The sequence below is a fragment of the Meriones unguiculatus genome, chromosome 8 (genome assembly GCF_030254825.1).
Source record: "Meriones unguiculatus strain TT.TT164.6M chromosome 8, Bangor_MerUng_6.1, whole genome shotgun sequence".
In the NCBI taxonomy this organism is placed as follows: Eukaryota; Metazoa; Chordata; class Mammalia; order Rodentia; family Muridae; genus Meriones; species Meriones unguiculatus.
The window spans coordinates 76,326,343-76,345,759 of record NC_083356.1 but is presented as its reverse complement, the minus strand read 5'-3'; the positions used below and the strand labels follow the sequence as shown (position 1 = coordinate 76,345,759).

The 19,417-nt window shown below is 47.3% G+C and overlaps 1 protein-coding gene across 5 annotated transcripts in view; it reads left to right on the top strand.

Annotated features, from left to right (window-relative positions):
* The first annotated feature begins 9,805 nt into the window (after positions 1 to 9,805).
* The window catches only part of Mvb12b (multivesicular body subunit 12B), a 154,725-nt gene continuing 145,113 nt past the window's right edge, over positions 9,806 to 19,417 (top strand). The window contains exon 1 of one of the 5 annotated variants that reach the window (XM_060389981.1): positions 9,806 to 10,291. In XM_060389981.1, coding sequence (XP_060245964.1) covers positions 10,217 to 10,291 — 75 coding nt within the window. In that variant the 5' untranslated portion in view covers positions 9,806 to 10,216. Of the gene's footprint in view, positions 10,292 to 10,368; positions 10,525 to 17,951; positions 18,163 to 19,417 lie in introns of those variants that run through there. The other 4 variants (XM_060389982.1, XM_060389979.1, XM_060389980.1 and 1 more) reach the window with 4 other exon arrangements.

Sequence of the window (19,417 nt, the reverse complement as noted above, 5' to 3'; positions counted from 1 at the left end):
TTTCTTTCTTTCTTTCATTTATTTAGGGTTTTCAAGACAAGTTTTCTTTGTGTAATCTTGGCTGTCCCAGACTCGCTTTGCAGACCAGGCTGGCCTCAAATTCATAGAGATCCACCTGCCTCTGCCTCCCTGGGTGCTGGGATTACATGAATGCACCCCTGTAGCCGGCTCTGATTCATTCTTATATCTCACTCACATGCATGGACCACAGACACAGATTATGCTTATGTGTCCTAGCTAGAGGGACACAGGAGTTTAGATTAGCTGGCTCCATGGAGTTGTGCTTGAGAACCCTTCACGTTCAGAACACGGAATCTGTGCTCTAGCCCAGTGTAGAGCTGTGTGGAGTCTCCCACGTACAAGAAGCTGCTTGGTGGGAAGTTATCACATTTCTCAATGGATCACCCTCAACACATCCAGGGTGGAAGTCACATTTAAAGCCAGATTGTCTTCTTTTTCCGGGGCATCTTTTTATTCATCTGGTGTCCTGTTGGAAGTCAGGTGGCCCTCTTACTTTAATAACTTTACGCCTGTCTGAGGGATTTTCTTCTTAGGGGACTCACAGTAGTCTGTTTCTGTAACAAAATACCTGAGGCAGGATAATCAAAAGAATGGAATTGTTCTAGGCTCATGGCTCTGGGGGTTGGGCAGCCCAACAGCATGGCTCTGCCAAGGGCCTCTTGCTATCACAATGCATGGTGGAAAGTGGAATGGCAAGCGGGCACTGGCAAAACTGGAGAGAACTCAGGTACCTACTTGGATAAATAACCCGAGGTATATCCAGACAGTGGAATATTATCCTGTGATAAAAAATAAAGGTACTAGCCAGGCAATGGTTGCCCACACCTTTAATTCTAGGAAGCGGAGGCAGCTGGATAAGGTCCACGGGGCGTGTTTCAGGACAGTTGAAAGTCTATCTCCATAAAAATTTAGATAAATAAGTAAATAAATAGGTGTTATTAAATATCTATCATTACTTTGTGGCATAAACAAACAAACCTTTCACAAACTCCTTCCTTCTAGTACTCTGAACATCGCTGATGTCTGCAGTCAACCCACTCCAAGACAGCACCTCGCACCTTCTTGGTCCTCTCTAATTGTAACTCGGTGCCTAGTGATGAGCCTTTCCCACCTGTGATGGTTAGCTTTGTCAACCTGACACAGCAGAATCACCTGGGAAAACAGTGATTGATCACCTACGTGAGGTTGGCTGGTGGCCGTGGCTGTGAGGATTGTCTTCATTAAGTTAGTGGGCTGGGAAGACCCAGCCTGTTGTGGGCAGGACCATGCCTTAGGCAGAGCATCTTGAACTACGTTAGCATGGAGAAAGTGAGCTGACCACAAGCAGGCAAGTGAGCACGCGTGTGTTCATTTCTCTCTGCTTTTGGCCGTGGGTATGGTGTGACCGGCGGCTTCAATTCCTGCCACTGTGACTTGTGGTCACAGTGTAACCTGTAACCTGGAAATATGAGCCAAAATAAACTCTCTCTCTCTTGTAAGTTGTTTTTTGTCAGTTTTTTTTTTTTTTTTTTTTTTTTTTTTTTTTTACTCAGAATAACAGAAATGAAACTAGGATGGCAATCCTTCTCCTCCCTCAAAGAATGTCCGATTGTAAGTTAAACCTTGGAACACAACAAAAAAATGTCATTAAGGAAAAAAAACAACATAACAGTAGCTCTTTTTTCCTCCTCAGTTTGTTTATTTTAAAAAGGAAGAAAGGAAATTCTTATTCAGCCAAGAAAAGATGCAGAGTGCCTTTTGTGTGTTGAAGTGAGGGGTGTCAGTCTAGATAAACTAGACTTCATGTCAACTATGTAACATTCTGGAAAAGTTGAAATTATGGAGATGATTTTTTTCTAAATCATTGGTTGCCAGGAGTGTGGGAGGGAAGTCAGAACAGGTGTGTGTGGGTGTTCAGGGCCAGGACTATGCAGTATGTTGCTAGACACATGTCATTATATATCTATCCAAATGCAGAGGACACATGAGTGAGCTCTGACGTAAGTTCTGGAGTTTGGCTGACAATGATGTGTGTGTGTATGTGTGTGTGTGTGTGTGTGTGTGTGTGGTGAGGGCAGGGGGTACTCGGGGGAAGCACTTTGCTTTGTGTTCAACTTTGTTACGAACCAAAATTTGCTTTAAAAAATAGTCTCGCGTTTGTACACATCTTTAATCTCAGTACTCAGGAGGCAGAGGCAAGTAGATCTCTGAGTTTGAGGCCAGACTGGTCTACAGAGCAAGTTCAAGGACAGCTAGGACTACAGAGAGAAACCCTGTCTCAAAAACAAACAAACCAGCAAACTGTAACTGCTGGCTCTCTACGCCCGCCCTAGCTCTGAATAGTGACATGGAGACGTGTATTTATTTAAAATAGCTTTAGGCTTTAAGCTTAGGCTGTTGTTCCCAGCTAGTTGATGCATTTATTTTAATCTAGTTTAATCTATGTTCTGTCTCTTGGTTCTTTATCTCTCTTCAGCTTCATACATCCAACTCCTGGACCAATGGCAGCTCCTTCTACACCCCTTTCTTTCCCAGACTTCCCTCTCTCTGCCAGGGAGCTTATTGGCCATTAGATTTTTATTAAAACCAATTAGAAGGTGATGGAGTACAATGTTTACAAAACACTGAGACAGGCGATACTTTATAAAGATGAGAATGCCTAGGTCCCAGCCTGTACGCAATTTTCTTCGTACAGAAATCAGCATTTAAATGCATAGTGCATGAAAACATCACTCCAACAACAAAAATCCATCGATCCATCCATTGATCCATCCATCCATTGATCCATCCATCCATTGATCCATCCATCCATCCATCCATCCATCTGTCTTCCAAATGTTAAAAAGAATCCATGTAGATAAATGGTCTGAAAGACACTATGCTTTTGCATTGCTAGGACCAGTTTCTTTAAGGAGAAATGGTTGTTTGAAATCTCTCATTGGAAGACTGGCAACTTGGCTTGTTGGGCATAGGGTTTAAAGGTCATAGGAGGGCCATGTAATTAGTGTAGTTATCTACCCACTCACACATAGACACAAGCACAGAGAGATGGAAGGAAGAGCAAAAGAAAGGAAAGAGGGAGGGAAGGACACAAGGAAGGTGGGGGGGGGGTAGGAAGGGAAGAAAAGATGGAGGGAAAGGACAAGCTAACTTTCCCAGAATGGTAGGAACATGGGGAAGGTTTGAAGGGCTGAGCCTCAGAACCTGGACGTAAATGGGAGGCTGGATAGGATGGAGGTGAGGAAGAGTGCTCCCTGAGTCTCAGAGGGTGTAGTAAGGAATAAGACAGAATTGTAACACACACTAAACCAAAACATTGGTGAACTTGCCCAGGCCCATCTCTTCAAAGGCTACAGCTCTTTGAAGCAACTGGGCTCTTTGCTGACATAGGCAGCTTGATTAGGTTAGGGTGGTCATCAGAGTAGATAAACTATCAGAACCTTTCCCCAGGATTAACATATATTATTATTAGTGTATGTGTTGTGTGTGTGTGTGTCTGTGTGTGTATGTTTGAGGTATGTGTGCAACAATGTGTGTTTGGAAGTCAGAGGACAACTTGTATGATTCAACTCTCTCCTACCACGTGGGTCTCAAGGATAGAACTCAGGTCCACTTTATCCACTGAGCCTTCTTGCCAGCTCTATAAGGATATGCTTACTATCACAACCTTTCAAAAAGGCTTAATTGCTTTCTTCTCTGATAACAGAGCAGTGTTTTAGAAAATGGCTTGGCCATTTTGCTGGTCCCAAGAAGTGGCCATAACTGTTGAAGCAATTTTCCCAGCCTCCCTTTCAGTAGGAGTGTGGGTTATGCGGCCATTTGTGGTCCATGCAATCTTAAGCAGATCTGCTGCTGGAGTTACTGGGAACATTTTGCCTCCCATTTGCTGCCTTGAGAAAGGAGACCATGACATTAGGAGCCGGGGAGCAATCTTGTGTTCATGAAGAAAGAGGACCAACCTGAGGATGCTAGTGCCCAATGGGAGGGCATGTTCTCTCTCCAGCGCTCTCTCTGTAAGGGGCAGAGTGAATGCATATGTACCATGGGTGTGCAGGTGCTTGAGGAGGCCAAACTGGAGTTATAGGTGATTGTAAGCTGCCTGGTGAGGGTGCTGGGAACTGAGTGCAGGACCCCTGTAAGAGCAACAAGTGCTCTTAACTACTGAGTCAGCTCTCCAGTCCCAGGATGTGTGCTCTGAATGGCTCTGTTTCCATATAAGGACACTGAAGGAAGATGGCGTCTGGTCAAACATGGGCCTCTGAATTCCTGAGTGAGATGAATATTCTAAAGTAGAAACGATGCTTTGTGTGTAGACCATCTCTACAAGAGAGCTGAAGTTAAAAGACAATGTTTGACCTAAGTATCTTTATGTATAACAGAATATTTATAAATAAATGCAAATACATGTAAAATTGATAGATTTGTATACTAAGTGTATTATATTTTAGAGCCTGGTGTGTGTGATGTGGCTGTGTGTGTACATGAGTGTGTGAGTGTGTGTGTGAGTGTATGGGTGTGTCTGCCTGTGTTCCTATGTATAGGGGTGCATACGTACTTGCAGATATGTGTGGTGGCCAGAAGTTCACATTGGTTGCCATTCTTCATGCGACATCCTCATTTATGGGGCCTCTGAGTAAGATCTGGGACACCCTAATTAGGCTTAGATTGCTGGCTAGTGAGGTCCAGAGACCTGCCTGCCTCGGCCTCCCCAGTGTTGGGATTACAAGTGCAAACCATCATGCACAGCCTTTTATGTGAGCTTTGCAGACTAACTCAGGTCCACATGCTTGCATGGAAAGTGCTTTACTGATGGAGCATCTCCCTATCCTCATAACAAAATACCACCGTATGTTTCTGTTACTGTAGCTTCTTTTTAAAAATCTGCCATTACTAAACAGGGTATGCCCAATATTTTTACCCCGTAAAAAATAACTGTCAGTTTACTTTGAACAAAGTTGTGGGCATGAATGAAGGGTCTGCTTATTTTAAAGGCTGATACCTCTTGCTGTACAAACACTTGCTAAGGGGCTGGTCCAAATAGCATATTTATGCTTGGAAAACCAAACAGATCTAAACCGTCTCTCTTTAGCGGATGGAACATTTGGTCTGGAAAAGTGTCCTAATAGCAGAATAGGAAAACAAACAGTAAATCTCTGTAAATCAGGGTGAATGATAAGTGGAAAATGAACTAATGCAGTATGGAAATGGAGACCTATTTGATAGAAATGAAGCAAAAGTTTTGGCAGTGGCATTTAAAGCTGAGTGCTAGGATGGGGGTTGTTAAGACAGAGGCACTTTAGTCCAATAGCCCAGGAAGAAAGCCTAGTGATTTCAAGACCTCAGAGTAGCCTGTGTGGCTAGAGCAGCTGACTGAAAGAGCACAAGGTCTTTCATGGTGTGCCTGAGCATCAGAATTATATTTTATCTCATTGGAAGTTATTAGAGGGCTTGAAATCGAGGGAGTGACCTGTCACATACATATTATTACTCTTTAATTATTGATTTGGTTGCTGTTTTTCCATTGTTAGGATGGAAACAAAGCCAAGAAATTTACAAATGTTTGGAGTGGTCTGGGCAGATAAAATGGTCTGGAGGAGGATGGATGGAAATACACAAACTTGCATCTCCTATTTGTATTGCAATATATAAACAACACATAAAAAGAATATCAGTGATTTAAAAAACTATGTATTTTTTCTTGGGGTCAGGGAGATGGGGCTGCAATTTCGAATTCTTGCTGCTTTTACAGAGAACCTGAGTTCAGTTTCTAGCGCCCACATTGGTCTGCTCACATCCACCTGTGTTTTCAGCTCTAGGAGATCTGACGCCCTCTGCTGGTCACATGAACGCTCGCCACACAGATAGAAACAAAACAATTCTAGTGACCAACAGTTATTTGTTTGCCAATTTTTTACATTCTATTTAATAGCTGTTAGAACAGTATCCCCTCATAACTCTTTCGTTTCAGAGCTGTTTCCCCAATATTTATTTATTAAGCTATACTTTTCTTTCTTTTTTCTCCTTTTCTTTGTTTTTGTTTATTTGTTTCTTGTTGTTGTTTGTTTGTGTGTTTGTTTGTTTGTTTGTTTTGAGACAGGGTTTCTCTGTGTAGCCCTGTCTTCCCTGGACTCACTCTGTAGACAAGGCTGGCCTTGAACTCACAGCAATCCACAAGGCAGTTTTATTCTGCCTTGCCCAGTGCTGGGATTACAGTCATTCGCCACCATGCCTGGCTTATCAAAGTATAATTTACAAAGATTTTGCCATGGTTTATCTCATTCCATTCCCCAAATCACATTTTTTTTGTAGATCTATACATACATAAATTGAGTTAGGAAGATATTTTTGCAGTGTTGAGACCTCCTGTCCAGGACTTTATTCTGTTTCCATTTATGAGCATCCTCTTTTATGCCTCTTAGTAAGGCTTTGCTGTTTTCTTTATACGGACTGTGCCATTTCCTGTTATGCTGATGATTAGCAAACACCTGATTCATACTTATCAAAAGTATGGACATAATTCCCCACCATAGATTCTAAATGGTAATTACTAATATTCAGTGTTGTGTGTGGGATTTCCATAGTAGTGCCTCTCTGCCTTCTAGCTTTATACAAACTAGAGGCATAGAGGAAAAGGAAATGGGACATAAAAATTCTACCCTCGTTGCTGCCATGGTGCCTGGGAGCTGCAGCTATTGCTCTGGAACCAAATGGACTTGCTGTTTTTCTCCTGTAAGCAGACAGACTTATTTCTATAGTTTCAGGACAGTAATATGTCAATGTCCCAGAAACACTTCTGCTCAATAGTGAAGGCATGTGAAAAAAAATTCTGTCTGCAGTCAATTCAGATCCAAAACAGAATTCAGAGCCATCTGTTGCGGTTTAATCCCTTCACCAAACTCACTAATTACTTCTTTCAAACTACTTTTTCCACTAGGGTGGAGACGCTGGAATTTTCTCGGTACTGAAGAGAAAGCCAACCACTGTTTTTGGTGTTTATCTTACAATTGTTCACCTTAAAAAAGACTGTAACATTTTAAGTTGATGCTTTTGAGTTTTATTCTTAAGGAAACAAATCATGAAAATGTTCTCTTTCATCTCAATTTGTCACTCTCAATTTCTTCTCTTCTCTTATTGCATTGTCCTTTATGACACTCACATCAGGCACTCCTGTTTCTGACTTCAGTGAAAATATCTCTGATGTTTCACCATTGGACATGTGTATTGACGGCTTCTGAGAGATAAACTTTGCTATGTTAAGAAGTTTAAATGTGGCCATGGTGCATGCCTTTAATCTCAGCACTCAGGAGACAGAAACAGATGGATCTCTCTGAGTTTGAGGACAGCCTTTTCTACAAAGAGAGTTCAGGGATACCTGAACCACAAAGTGAGACCCTGTCTCAAAAAAACAAAAACCAAACTCACCACCACAAAACCTCTGGATGATCTTTCTAGTTTACTGTTTTAATAATAACACTGGTGTTGAGATTCACTAAGTGCTTTAAAAGTACTGAGATGACTCCGGCTAAGAACGTCTGTTGCCTGTTGCTCTTACAGAGGACCACAGTTCCCAGCATCCACATGGTGCCCCGTACCTATCCTTAACTCCAATTCCATGGATTCAGTGTCCTCTTCCAGCATCCATTAGCACCGAACACATGTGGTGCACACACATACATGCAGGCAAAACACTTATGCACACATAATAAAAATACATGTACAAATTTAAAGTATTTACCCTATTGATATTATAATGTTTTAAAAATTAGTGCAATAAAGTCACACACACACACATATGTATATCACAATATGGTTTAACTATGTAGCCCTGGCTGTCCTGGAACTCTCTATGTAGATCAGACTGGTCTCCAACTCACAGAGAGCCGCCTGCCCCTGCCTCCCAAATACCTGGATTACAGGCTTGTGCTACCTGTATTTGAGACACGGCTCAGCAGTTAAGAGCACTAGCTGCTCTTCCAGAGGATCTGAGGTCAATTTCTCAAAAACCATAGGGTGCCTCACAACCATCTATGATGAGATCAGAGTGTCCTCTGTAACATGACAGACCACTCCTAAAGATCCCCCCTTTCTTTTAAGGAAAAAAAAATGGTGTGTGCTACCATACCTGCTCTGAGTTTACAGATCTTTTCCTTTCATTACTATTTTTTAAAGATGTATTTATTTCTGTTATGCCCCAGCACCACATGCCTGCCTGGTGCCCTAGACAAGTTTTGAGCTGTCGTGTGGCTGTTAGAAGTTGGACCAGGTCACCTGGAGAGCTGCCAATGCTCCTAACTTCTGAGCCAACTCTCCAGCCCCAAATTTACAGAGTTCTTAATACTGAGTTTCCCCTTTGTAATTCCGGACCAAGTACTGCCTGATCATAGAGCGGCGCTTCTCAACCTTCCTAATGCCGAGACCCTTTAATACAGCGCCTCAGGTTGTGGTGACCCCCAACCATAAAATTATTTGTTACTTTGAAATGGTAAGTCTGCTACTGTTACGAATCGTCAGTATCTGCTATGCAGGGTATCTGATATGTGACCTCCCCCAAAAAAGGGGGTTACACCGCATAGGTTGAGAGCCACTGTCGTAGTTTGGGCTGTCTTTATAGACAACTGGACCAGAAAAATGCTACCGTTTTACTTAGTAGGGCAGCAGCTCTATGAAGTGTGTCGGCTTCTATGGCGTTGATTGACACAGTGGGAGGTTAATTGACAGGCTTTGAGGACAGTGACCTTCTTGGCCCCAGATCATTCCCGGGAATGGCTTACTAAACAAACCACCAGGCTTTTTGTTTTGTTTTACTACGGGACAACCCAGAGGCTTCCATATTTTAACTTACTTTGAGTTTCCTAAAGGTGGGCAGACGAGTGGCACACAGCACTTTCTTACTTTGTTAGACAGCAGACAGCCTTTATCAAAGCACATACATTCGGTTCTCTAGGGACAGAGCTCTGTTCTCATGTTCTTTTTGGTGTTATTTCTGTTTGATCTTGGTATCAGGGTTCTGATACACCTGGAAATACATTGTTTTTTTTTCTTTTGCCTTTTAGCAGGCTTTTGTTGGAGACAGATCCCTGCCTGGCTATCCTGGAACTCACTACGTTGATTAGGCTGACCTTGAACTCAGAGATCTGCCTGCCTCTGCCTCCCCAGTGCTGGAATTAAAACGAGCACCACCACGGGCTCCATACCAGTTTAAAAGCACATACTGTCTGTTTCCTTATGGTGTGTTTGGACTTCTATTAAACCCATTTGGATCCAGCGGTATTTCTGAGTGACATAGATACCTGGATTGCATGCATACATTTGGGTATCATTCCCAAAGGATATTTTCCTCGACAGCCAGTTTTGCTTGGCACTCTTTGCTTCAAGACCTGGCTAGTTTGGAAAAGCATGTCATGTGTGGCTATGAGTCCTGGTGCATGAGCAAACCGAAGCTGGCTACTGTGTGGTCCTGTTTTAAATGTCCAGTTTAGCACACATCCCCTCCGGGGCCAGCAGGCCCGGCTGTGTAGGGGCAGGTGGTTCAGGGATCAAAGGCTACCGCCTCCTTTCCTTCCAGCCTGAGGGTCCTGCTGCATTTCTTCCTGACTTGTGTACCTTTCCACAGGCGCTGCAGGGGCAGGCATGCTACTCTAGATGCCTCCTCAAGGTTTGCCCCCAGGCCTCTGTTGGTAAATCATTTGCCCTGCAAGAGGGGTGAGCTGAGACCTGCACTGAGCGTGGGGTCAGTCTGAGGCCCGGCTGCACTGCGTTAGATCAGCCGGCTAGTGGGAAGAGCAGAGGGGATCGCCCTGGGGTGCAGTCAAGCCTACAAGGGCCAGGTGGGAAGGCGTCCCTGCAAAGGACCTCTCCAGGCCTGCAGGCCTGGGTGCCGAAGCGTCGTCCAGGGACCTACGAGCTGAGCGGTGGACGAGGGGGACTGCGAGGCCTAGCGAAGCCGAGCGGAGGTCGACTGGGGGCGGGGACCGAGGGCGCCGGGGGCCACAGGGCGGTGCGCTCCCGGGCTCCGCCGCAGGCTGCGCGCCCCTCCCGCCCCGGCCCCGGCCCGAGCCGCTGTCTCCGTCTCTGCCGCCGCCGCCGCCGCCGCCGCCGCCGCCAGGCCGCGCCCCGCCCCTCGCCGCCGCCGCTCCCGGGGAGGCTGCGCTCGAGCTGCGGCGCCGGCTGCAGCCGCCTGGGCCCCGGGCCCGGCTCCTCCCGCGCCGCCCGGGCGATGAGAAGCTGTTTCTGCGTGAGACGGAGCCGGGACCCGCCGCCGCCGCAGCCGCCGCCGCCCCAGCGGGGAACAGTTAAGTGAGGCCCGCGCGGGAAGACGGGCGGGGGCGGGCGGGCGGGCTCGGGAGGAGCCGGCCGGGCCCAGGCCTGCGGGCTGCTTGCCCGGCCCCGCGTGGGGACAGGCCCCGGGAGGGCGGCCTCCGCCCGGCGTGATGCCGCGGGCTCTCGGGGCTGCGGCTCGGCCTTGTCGCTGGAGCGATCTGGGGACTCGAATGGCTGCTAGCAGCGTTCCGAGGGTGGAGCCAGGTGAGGGGCGATGGTCTCCACCGGGGCACACGCTGGGGACAGTTCCCTTGACTCGCCTGGCCTGGGGTACGGCTCTCCGCTGTCACGTGGGTGCGGAGGAGCGCGCACCTGACCCTCAGGCATCGTTACCTAGGGGCACCCGAACTGTGTAGGGCACCTGTCTGCAAGGTGACCAGCCATCCAGGAAGCACGGTGGGCATGTGGATGGGCCTCCCCTTGCAATGACTCCAGCCAGGGCAAGTGAGGCCCTAGGCGCTGCTTGGCACAGCACCAGGGACCACATCCTCAGAGACAGGCTCAGTGAAGAAGGTAGACCCAGGAGCATCTTTGTTCCCTTTGTCTTCAGTACACAGCTGTCCCTAAATTATCAGCCTACCTCTCTTCTGTCCCCTGGCCCCCAGCGACCTGTTCAGCAAGACGAGAGGGACGACAACAGGCAGGCCCAAGGCAAATGGCCATTGCCCCTACTCCCTGCCCCCACGGGAGACCCTGAACGCCTGGATTTCAGCCACATTGGCAGACAGCAGGCAGGGCTCCTCTTTCAGGGCCTTTGTCTCTGGTAGTGCCTTGTTGGAGTAATCTCATATGTTTCCCGACAGCTGGCTGGATCCTATCTCCTCTTAACAGGGCTGGCAAATCTTATCAGCTGCCTTGGAAAAGTTAGGAGATAAGCCTCGCAGAAACCTATAATAACTGAAAAACTCTGAGAGCAGGCGGAGGTTAGGTCCCGCAGATGGTGGCATCTCTCTTGCCAGCCTGGAAGTCGCTTGGGGGTGCTTTGAGGAATTTTGCCACGCTCCTATTTAACCCGGTCTCTGAGAATCAGGGCTTCTGCGTAGACCCAGGCACCAAGACCCACCGAGGTCGACTGATAGACAACAGCAGGTTTATCAAATATAAAATCACCCTTTCTGGTCAGTCCTCCATTCCTTCCTCTGGCTTTTGTGCCCCTGATTTAGGCTGAAGACTAATATATCGGCACTTGCTGTGCCTATATTGGTGGACCTTGACCATTCTAGAATATTTCACCAAGGTTAAGTGCGGGGCTTTTAAGAATGACCCTGGCCTGTGTCTGGCTTTTCTACTCAGAGTGTGCCATTGGTCAAATGAATGCAGTTTTCTGAGTCACCACTTCCTGGTACGTAGACTGAGGCGAATAACTGTATCACAGGGTCATGGTTGTATATAAATGGTGGCTGCAGGAGAATTTGACACGTCTGCCCTAGCATGGTGAATTATCAGTCAAAGCACTTCTTTCCAGGACCCTGGGTCAAGCTTGTGCCTGTTGGCCCTTCCCCAGCCCGGCTAGCAGTTACTGCTAAGCATTTGGTGATGAAGATTGCTCATTTTGTTTGTTTTTTGAGTGCATCTCTGTAGGCATAGGAAGGGCCTTCTCAGGGCAATAGAAGCTATGCTATAGTGAACACAGCTTGGATTTGAGGGCTTGGGTTGAGTTCTGTCACACTCCTCAGACCTTGGGTAACCCTAACAAAGCACCATCCCTTTCTAGAATCCCCATTTTCTTAATTGTATAAGTGGCTTACAAATAATACCAACCCCACAAGGACCATCAATCAGGAAGGCACTTGACCCTTCAAGAGGCGGAGAGCATCATGAAAATTAAGTGGCGTCCAACACTTAGCAGGCCTAATGCTTACATGATTTGTTGCTGGGGTCAGGCCCCATCAGAAAAATAATTCAGGAGCGTCTTGGTTTGGTATGTGTTGAAAGACCACATGGCCATGTGAATACAATGTCTGGGTGCTCTCTCTAAGGAGTAAGGGAGAGCTCCAACATTGAATTTCTGCTCATTTCACGGCAGATCTACATCAGGGGGATCAGAAGCCAAGTAGCTTGGGTCCCTCTGCTACGGCCAGTTAGAAGTGGTCCATGGTTCGTGTCCAAAGAGCAGTAACCTCAACACACAGCCACATAATGATAGCATTGGAGCTGCACACAGAAAGTGTCAAGTACTGTTGGGACAATGAAGATGATAAATGACCACATGGTTGGTTGTGGTTGGGCTGAGGATCCTGGTTACCAGCTGTGCCAGTTGGTGGTATGGGGCAGGGCGCTTGCAGAAAGCTGCTTCCTATCTTGTCTCTTCTTCCATCCCTGGGGCTCTCCTTGGCCTTCAGAGTACTGTGCTGCCCCAGGGAATTGTGGTTCCTCAAAGTTGTCCGCAGAGCAAGGGCCTGAGCCAGTCTCCTCGCTCCAGCTGCCGAGGAGGCAGAGCCACCTAGGGTGTGTGTGACATTACTCCCTTGTTGGGGACATCCTATGGGCATGTGTCCTGTTTGGTTGACACACTCCTGGCAAGATGCTAAGCTTGTTCTGGCAGAAATATGAGAACCCCATGGGCGCAGATCCCAGGGCCACACGTGGGAGCTCAGTAGCTCAGCTTCCTTGAGCAAAGAGGGCCCTGTGTAGTTGGTCTTCTGGCTGGAGCTTTTACTAGAGTGTTCCTGTGTTCATTTTATCTATAGAAACAGATATGTGTGCACACGCTACATGCACTCTTTAAAGAAGTAAAAAACACTAGATATTGATAAGGACAGAGTGTTCGAAAGAGTACCCATATAGTCATTGAAGAAGAGAAATACATGATTCTTTTCAAAAATCATCTTTGTGTGTGATAGTGGGGTTTGGGTTACATGTGTGCGGAGGTTAGAGGAGAACCTGTCAGTTCTCTCCTTCCACTGTGTAGGTCCCAGGAATTAAACTCAAGTCATCAGGCTTAGTGGCAGTGCCTTTACCTGCCTGGCCATCTTCCTGGCCCACATATGAGTTTAAGATTTATTTTTATTTTTAAGTGTGTGTGTGTGTGTGTGTGTGTGTGTGTGTAGGCATATGCACATGACTACAGGTACTCTTGTAGGGCTCAAGAGGGTGTTGGAGCCCTTCTAGAGCCAGAATTACAGGTGGCTGTGAGCCACCTAACACAGGTGTTGGGAACCAAACTTGGGTCCTCAGCAAGGGCAGTACACAGAATTAACCACTGAGCCATTTATCCGGCTCCATACATGATTTTATTTGTCTTGTTTTTCAAGACAGAGTTACTCTTTGTAGCCTTCGCTGTCCTGGAACTGGCTCAGTAGATCAGCTGGCCTCAAACTCACAAAGATCTTCCTGCCTCTGCCTCCTAAGTGCTGGGACTAAAGGTGTGCAAAACCACTGCCCAGCTTATGCATGAGCTCTTAATGAGCCTAGTAAGCTTGGGGAGTTTATGAAAATGCAGAAATCAGGAGTCCATCCCCAGACTTCACTGAGGCAGAATCTCTAGGAAAGCAACTCTGTACTTGTGAGCACATTTTGGGTGGTCGTATGTCTGCTGAGGTATGGGAACCATGGTTCTGGATGCTTTTAGAAAAGTCTTAAATTTGGACAACACGAAGTTTACCAACTTTGCCAGTGTTAAGGGTACAGATCAGTGGCAGTCAGTCTAGCCACACTGTTGTGCTGCTGATCTGTAGAGCTTTTCTCTGTGTGTTTGTATACCTTTGCATGTGTGTTGAGGCCAGCGGTCACCCTCGGGCTGTTCCTCAGAACCATCCACCTTGTTTTTTGAGGTAGGGTCTCTCATTGGCCAAGATCCATGATAATTAGGCAAGGCTGGCCAGAGTGGCCCAGAAAGCCTTCCTTTTCCAGCTCCTCAGCACTAGGTTACAAGTGTGTGCAACCATTTCTGGGTTTTTATTTATATATTTATTTATTTTAAAGTTTATTATTTTAAACTTTATATATTTATTTAAAGTTATTATTTTATGTGTATGAATGTTTTGCTTGCATGTATGTCAGTGTACTTTCCTGGTGCCCATAGAGGATAGAAGAGGCCATCAGATACCCTGGAAATGGGGTTGCAGATGGCTGTTAGCCACCATGTGGGTGCTTGGAACTGAACCCAGCTCCTTTGGAAGAGCAACCAGTAAGTACTCTTTACAGCTGAGCCTTCTCTCCAGTGACACCCACTCACTTCTGTCAGGCTTTTTGGCATGGGTTCTGGGGACTGAACCAAGGTCCTCTTGTGTTTTCAAGGCTGAATCATCCTTTCAGCTCTAATCTTGAGACCTTTTTTGGCTTGCAAAATTGAAACCATAAAACAGCTCCATTTCTTCTGGCTCCTGGTAACCTCCATTCTACTTTCTGTCTCCCTGAATGTAACCTTGCTGGGAGCCTTATGGAGATGGAATCTAACAATGTGCAAATTTTTTCAGAATGGCTCATTTTATTTAGCACAATATCCTCACAATTCATCATGCTATAGTATGGGTCAGATTTTCCTTCCTTTGAAGGCTGAATGATATATGATTGAATGTATTGACCATTTCATTTGCCCATTCATCATATTTTGACCATTGAATGAGGCTGTTCTAGCTCTGGTTTCAATTCTTTGGGGGTAGATAGTTAGAAATGGATCATATGGAAATGTTATTTTTAATCCTTAGGGGAATCAGCATTTTTTTTTTCTATAAAATGATGGCTGCTGTGCACATTCCCAACAGTAACATCAAAGCTTCTGATTTATCCATATCCTCCCAACATTTGTTACCTCTGGGTGCTTGCTTTTCTTTTTGAAGGTGCCAGCAAAATGGGTATAAGACATTTCACTGTGGTTCGGGTTTTAACTTTTGTTCCCAGGGACTTCAGAGTTGAACGTTGTCTCCTGTGTTACACATTATCCGGGCATCTCTCACCCTCAGAGAAATGTTTGTTCATTTAAATTGAGTAAGCCGACTCTTATTTAGCTGCAGTTCTTCTTTAGATTTGAATATAACTCCTCATCAGATATTGTGAGCAGATCTGGTTGGCAAATATGTTTCCTCCTTCTTTTGGTTGTTTTTTCACTGTTGACCGTGTCCTCTGAGGCAGTTCTCTATGTTTTATGCACACTGTAATTCCATAAAGGAGACATGTCCACTACCCCTGCTTCATTTGCTGAAAACTCAGGTCTGGGTTGATAGATTTGCAAAGCTACAGGGCTGTGAGTGTCTGAGCTGTGGTTGGCATGCTGGTCTGACTCCACAGCTGTGCCGTCTCCATTCCTGTGCCCTGCTGGCCATCCCGACTCCGGCTGATAATGTAAGGAACCCTGGGGAACCCATGTAGGTGGGAGCAGCATATGGTTGAAGTCCTAGTGTGCCCTGCTTTGGACCCCTGGCATCCCTTCTTGCCATGAGCACCATTGCTTAGTTTGTGGGATAGGCAGCAGTGCCATTTTTTTTTAATTGAGTTTAGTCGGATTTTTGTCCATTTGTTTGTTTAGGCATTTCTGAACTTGCTTCAGAGCCCATCTGTTGCTTGCTGTGCCCCCAAAAGTCTCCTTTGTTCACACCACCGTGCCCTTGCTGATGTCAGCAAGACTCTACCATCCTCACCGTCTGGGGAGGCCAGCTCTTCCTTCTTATGGAGGTGTCTCCTCATTTGCAGCCCCCTTGCCTTGGGGGTGTTCTCTGAAGCCTGGGCTCTCACCTTGCTGCTGATGCTCAGCGTTGTGGAGATCTCTCAGCCTGGATTGCGTTATCCAGGCTCAGCCCGGATCCACAACCAGGGCAGGAAGAGGCTGCTATTGACAGACAAGTTCCTCAGGGCATTCTCCTTGCGGCTAGCTGGGACATTCTTAGCCCCTTCTAGACCCTCAGACATCACTATTGCATTGTGATCCACCTTTGGAAAAGTCCGGAAGATTGCATGTGTGGGTATGTCTGGAGTTCAGTTTGTCCTTCTAGGACATCAGTGACCCTGCTGGGGGTCCCATCAGAAGGCGGCAAGCAGGTTTGCTATCACTGTTGCTTCTGCAGCATTAATGCAGTCTCTTTAATCCGCTGAAATTTGGGCAGTATTTGAGAGGACAAGAACTTCATTCATTTTTTTATCCATATGTAGACCACATATTGAGAACCTACTGCCAGCAGAGTGCACATAGCACACCTTTGAACAACGTGAGGAAAGCACATAGCCTGAGCAGCAAGGCTGTGTGCGTGCACCTTTGTTCATGCATGTGTACATGAGCATATGTGTATGCCAAGATCCCATGCTCAGGATCTTAGCATGGATAATATTGGAACTCTGGGTGATGGCATTTGTCTACATGGGCAGTTGGAGAAATTTGAGGAAATTGGAGAAGTGCCTGAGGTGTGGAATATTGGGGGTGAGTGTCTGTGGGAGAGAAGCTGGCTACTCTTGGCTGACCTGTGGTGAGGGGGTAGAGGCTAGGAAACTCATTCAGAGATTCTTCTCCATGGAAGGTCACCTTCAAGTTCGTTCCATTTCATTTCTTCGCCATTTGCTCATCAAACATATAAGGACCAACCACTGGGTTCTTGAATTGCAGGTAGTGGCCAGCTGTTGGAGTGAGAACTGGGATCCCATGAGAATGCAGCTTTTTAGGCTCCTTGCCCGAGTCTGTTTCTACTATGGGGTTCAGGGTTGTTGGGTTTAGGAGCTTCCCAAGAGACGCTCTGCGTACAAGCTGCCCTCAGCCAAAAGAGCGATGCTCCCAAATGCAGGAGAACACCCCTCTCATCCTAGCTCTCCACAGATGTCCGGCCCTGTTAGGAAGGGGATATGGAAGGATGTGTCAAGGTGAGCCAAGTCGGGGGCGTCAGCGGGATATGCAGTTAAAGTCAGACAGCAGAATACCAGATACACCCCTGAGTTTTAGGAGAGAACAGGAAGGCCTTTGTGGAAGCTGTCAGCTGTCGGATGGACCGATTAAATTGATGAATGTACCAGAGAAACACTCAAGATGGGAAAGCCAAAAAGAACCTGGGTTGTGGGAGCCCATCAGCCTGGCACTGAGGTAACATGGCATTTATACTCTGCTGGAACTGGCCATCAGGACAATGTATGACTTACTCATGCTATGGCACTAAACAGAAAAGGACCTTTGCTCTTGTGACCTCTTGGGATGATTTTGTTTGCTGGGTAGTTTCCTTCTGTCAGGGTCTTCCAGTATGGTACCACCAGGCTAGACCCGATAGGAATGGGCAGGACCCCTCCTTTGCTGTGATCACAAATACGGCGGAGCGTTCCGGTGTTATCTGTGTTCTGGCGGACTCTCTACCTTTCAGTTGTGTTCTGGGGCTGTGCAGAGCTGAGTTTCCTTGGGCAGCTTTGTCTGGGCAATGAAGGGACACTTCATTCAACATTTGTCTTTTAGAGAGGGCCTGCCCTGTGTGCTTTACGGGAACCATGTGTGGTCCTCAGATGATTCATGTAAGTGGGAAGGGCCTGATTGAATTGATGCGTTTGTGTACCAGACTCTTCTCTCAGGAAAAGCCAGACCTTTACTGGGGGAAAAGGAAGTGCTCACCATTGTTTGTTGTTCCCCAGCTGGAAAACTCTTTCTGGCCTGGGAGAGCTTAGAACAGTATTTGCCATCGCTCCCTGGTATCAGAACAACTCTCCCAGCAGTCAGTGGCCTGCTGCCACCTGCCTGTCCGGCAGCAGTTGCCCCGGGATTTGACTTCTGATGGGTCACCAGCTTAGCTGTGCGCGTACACAGGTGCGGGCAGGCCAGGTCCTCGCTGGTGAGGCTCCACAGCAGATGCCCATCAGCCATTAGCCATGACTATCTCTCTGGCTGCTGGCTGCACACTCTCCTGGGTGCTTCACGACACTTGGTCTCCTCCAGGTGAGGTAGGTGCTCGGACCTCTGGGTCCTGTGCAGTGTGGCATGTGTTGGGGAGGCCCAGCCACTGTCTACCTTGCTGAGGATAGGCCTTTGCCTTTTATCTCTTCCTTGTCGGCAGAAAGGTGCTTGTGCTTGGGAGGTTCCAGGTGGGCGCGGAGCCCTGCAGACCATCCCTGCCACTGGGAGAGAGGGGCAGAGGCCCTCATGTCTGGGAACACCTGGCTGTGGCAGCAGCTTCGCTGGGGAGAGAGAGTCTGCTCTCCTGCCCCACAAGCTGCAGGGTATGGCAGTTTGAGTCTTTGGTGCCCTTGTGCTTGGACTCCACGTAAACTGAACACAGCTCATCCTTCTGTAGGGACTTAATTAACCCACTGATTTTGTCATTTCAATTACAGTCGGCCAGTTTAACTTGGCCCCCTCCTGACCCCCCAGGACTTTGAAATTACTCTTTTCAGAAGATATGTGATCACGTCTTTAGCCCTGGTGGGCAGCGCTGGCATTGCTTCTGAGCCAGCCTTGTTCATGCTCTCTGCAGGGAGGCCAGGATGGCCCGGAGGCCAGGCCTCGTTTGTAGGCAGCAGCTCCTGCCCCCTGCAGTCCTTGCTCTGGAAAGCACTTTAAACTCCCTGGCCCACTCCCCACTGCTGGAAGGGCCTCTGAGGGGGGACTGCGTGTGGTTAGCTGGGTTTTGATTTCAGTACCGGAGTTGATAAAACGAGATAAACCCCAGGCTCACTAAGGCCGTGGAAATTAAACAGAGATGGTATCAAAGTTCCCCTGAGTTTTCAGCCGTGCTACAGTAGCTTCGCCTTCTCCGGGCTGGGGCCCAAGGCAGCCTTTGATTCTGAAACAATGAGCAGCATCAGTTAAGCCCAGAACTGCTGACTTTTAGGATTAAGTGCGTGGTTGTGGTAATTCTTTGATCAGCTGCGAGGGAGCAGTGTGGTGTCTGCCTGCCACAGTGTGAAGGAGTGTCATAGTTAAGGTTCCTGTCTCTGTGAGCCTGGGATGACAGTGTTGAGGCGCTGACAGACCTCTTCCTGGCCAGTCCTCCATCAGAAATTCATCTAGCATGGTGTTGGGGTGGAGACTCCCTCCCTTGGAAGACCAAACGCAGCCAGCGCATGCACACACTCTTGCCTTACTCTCTTGTCTTGAGGGATCTCTCAGGTAGCCAGAGCAGTGCAGCCTTCAGCCTGGGAATGACCTGGAAGAGGCCACATGCCCTCTCTGGAAAGGTCATTGGGGCCTGACATCTGA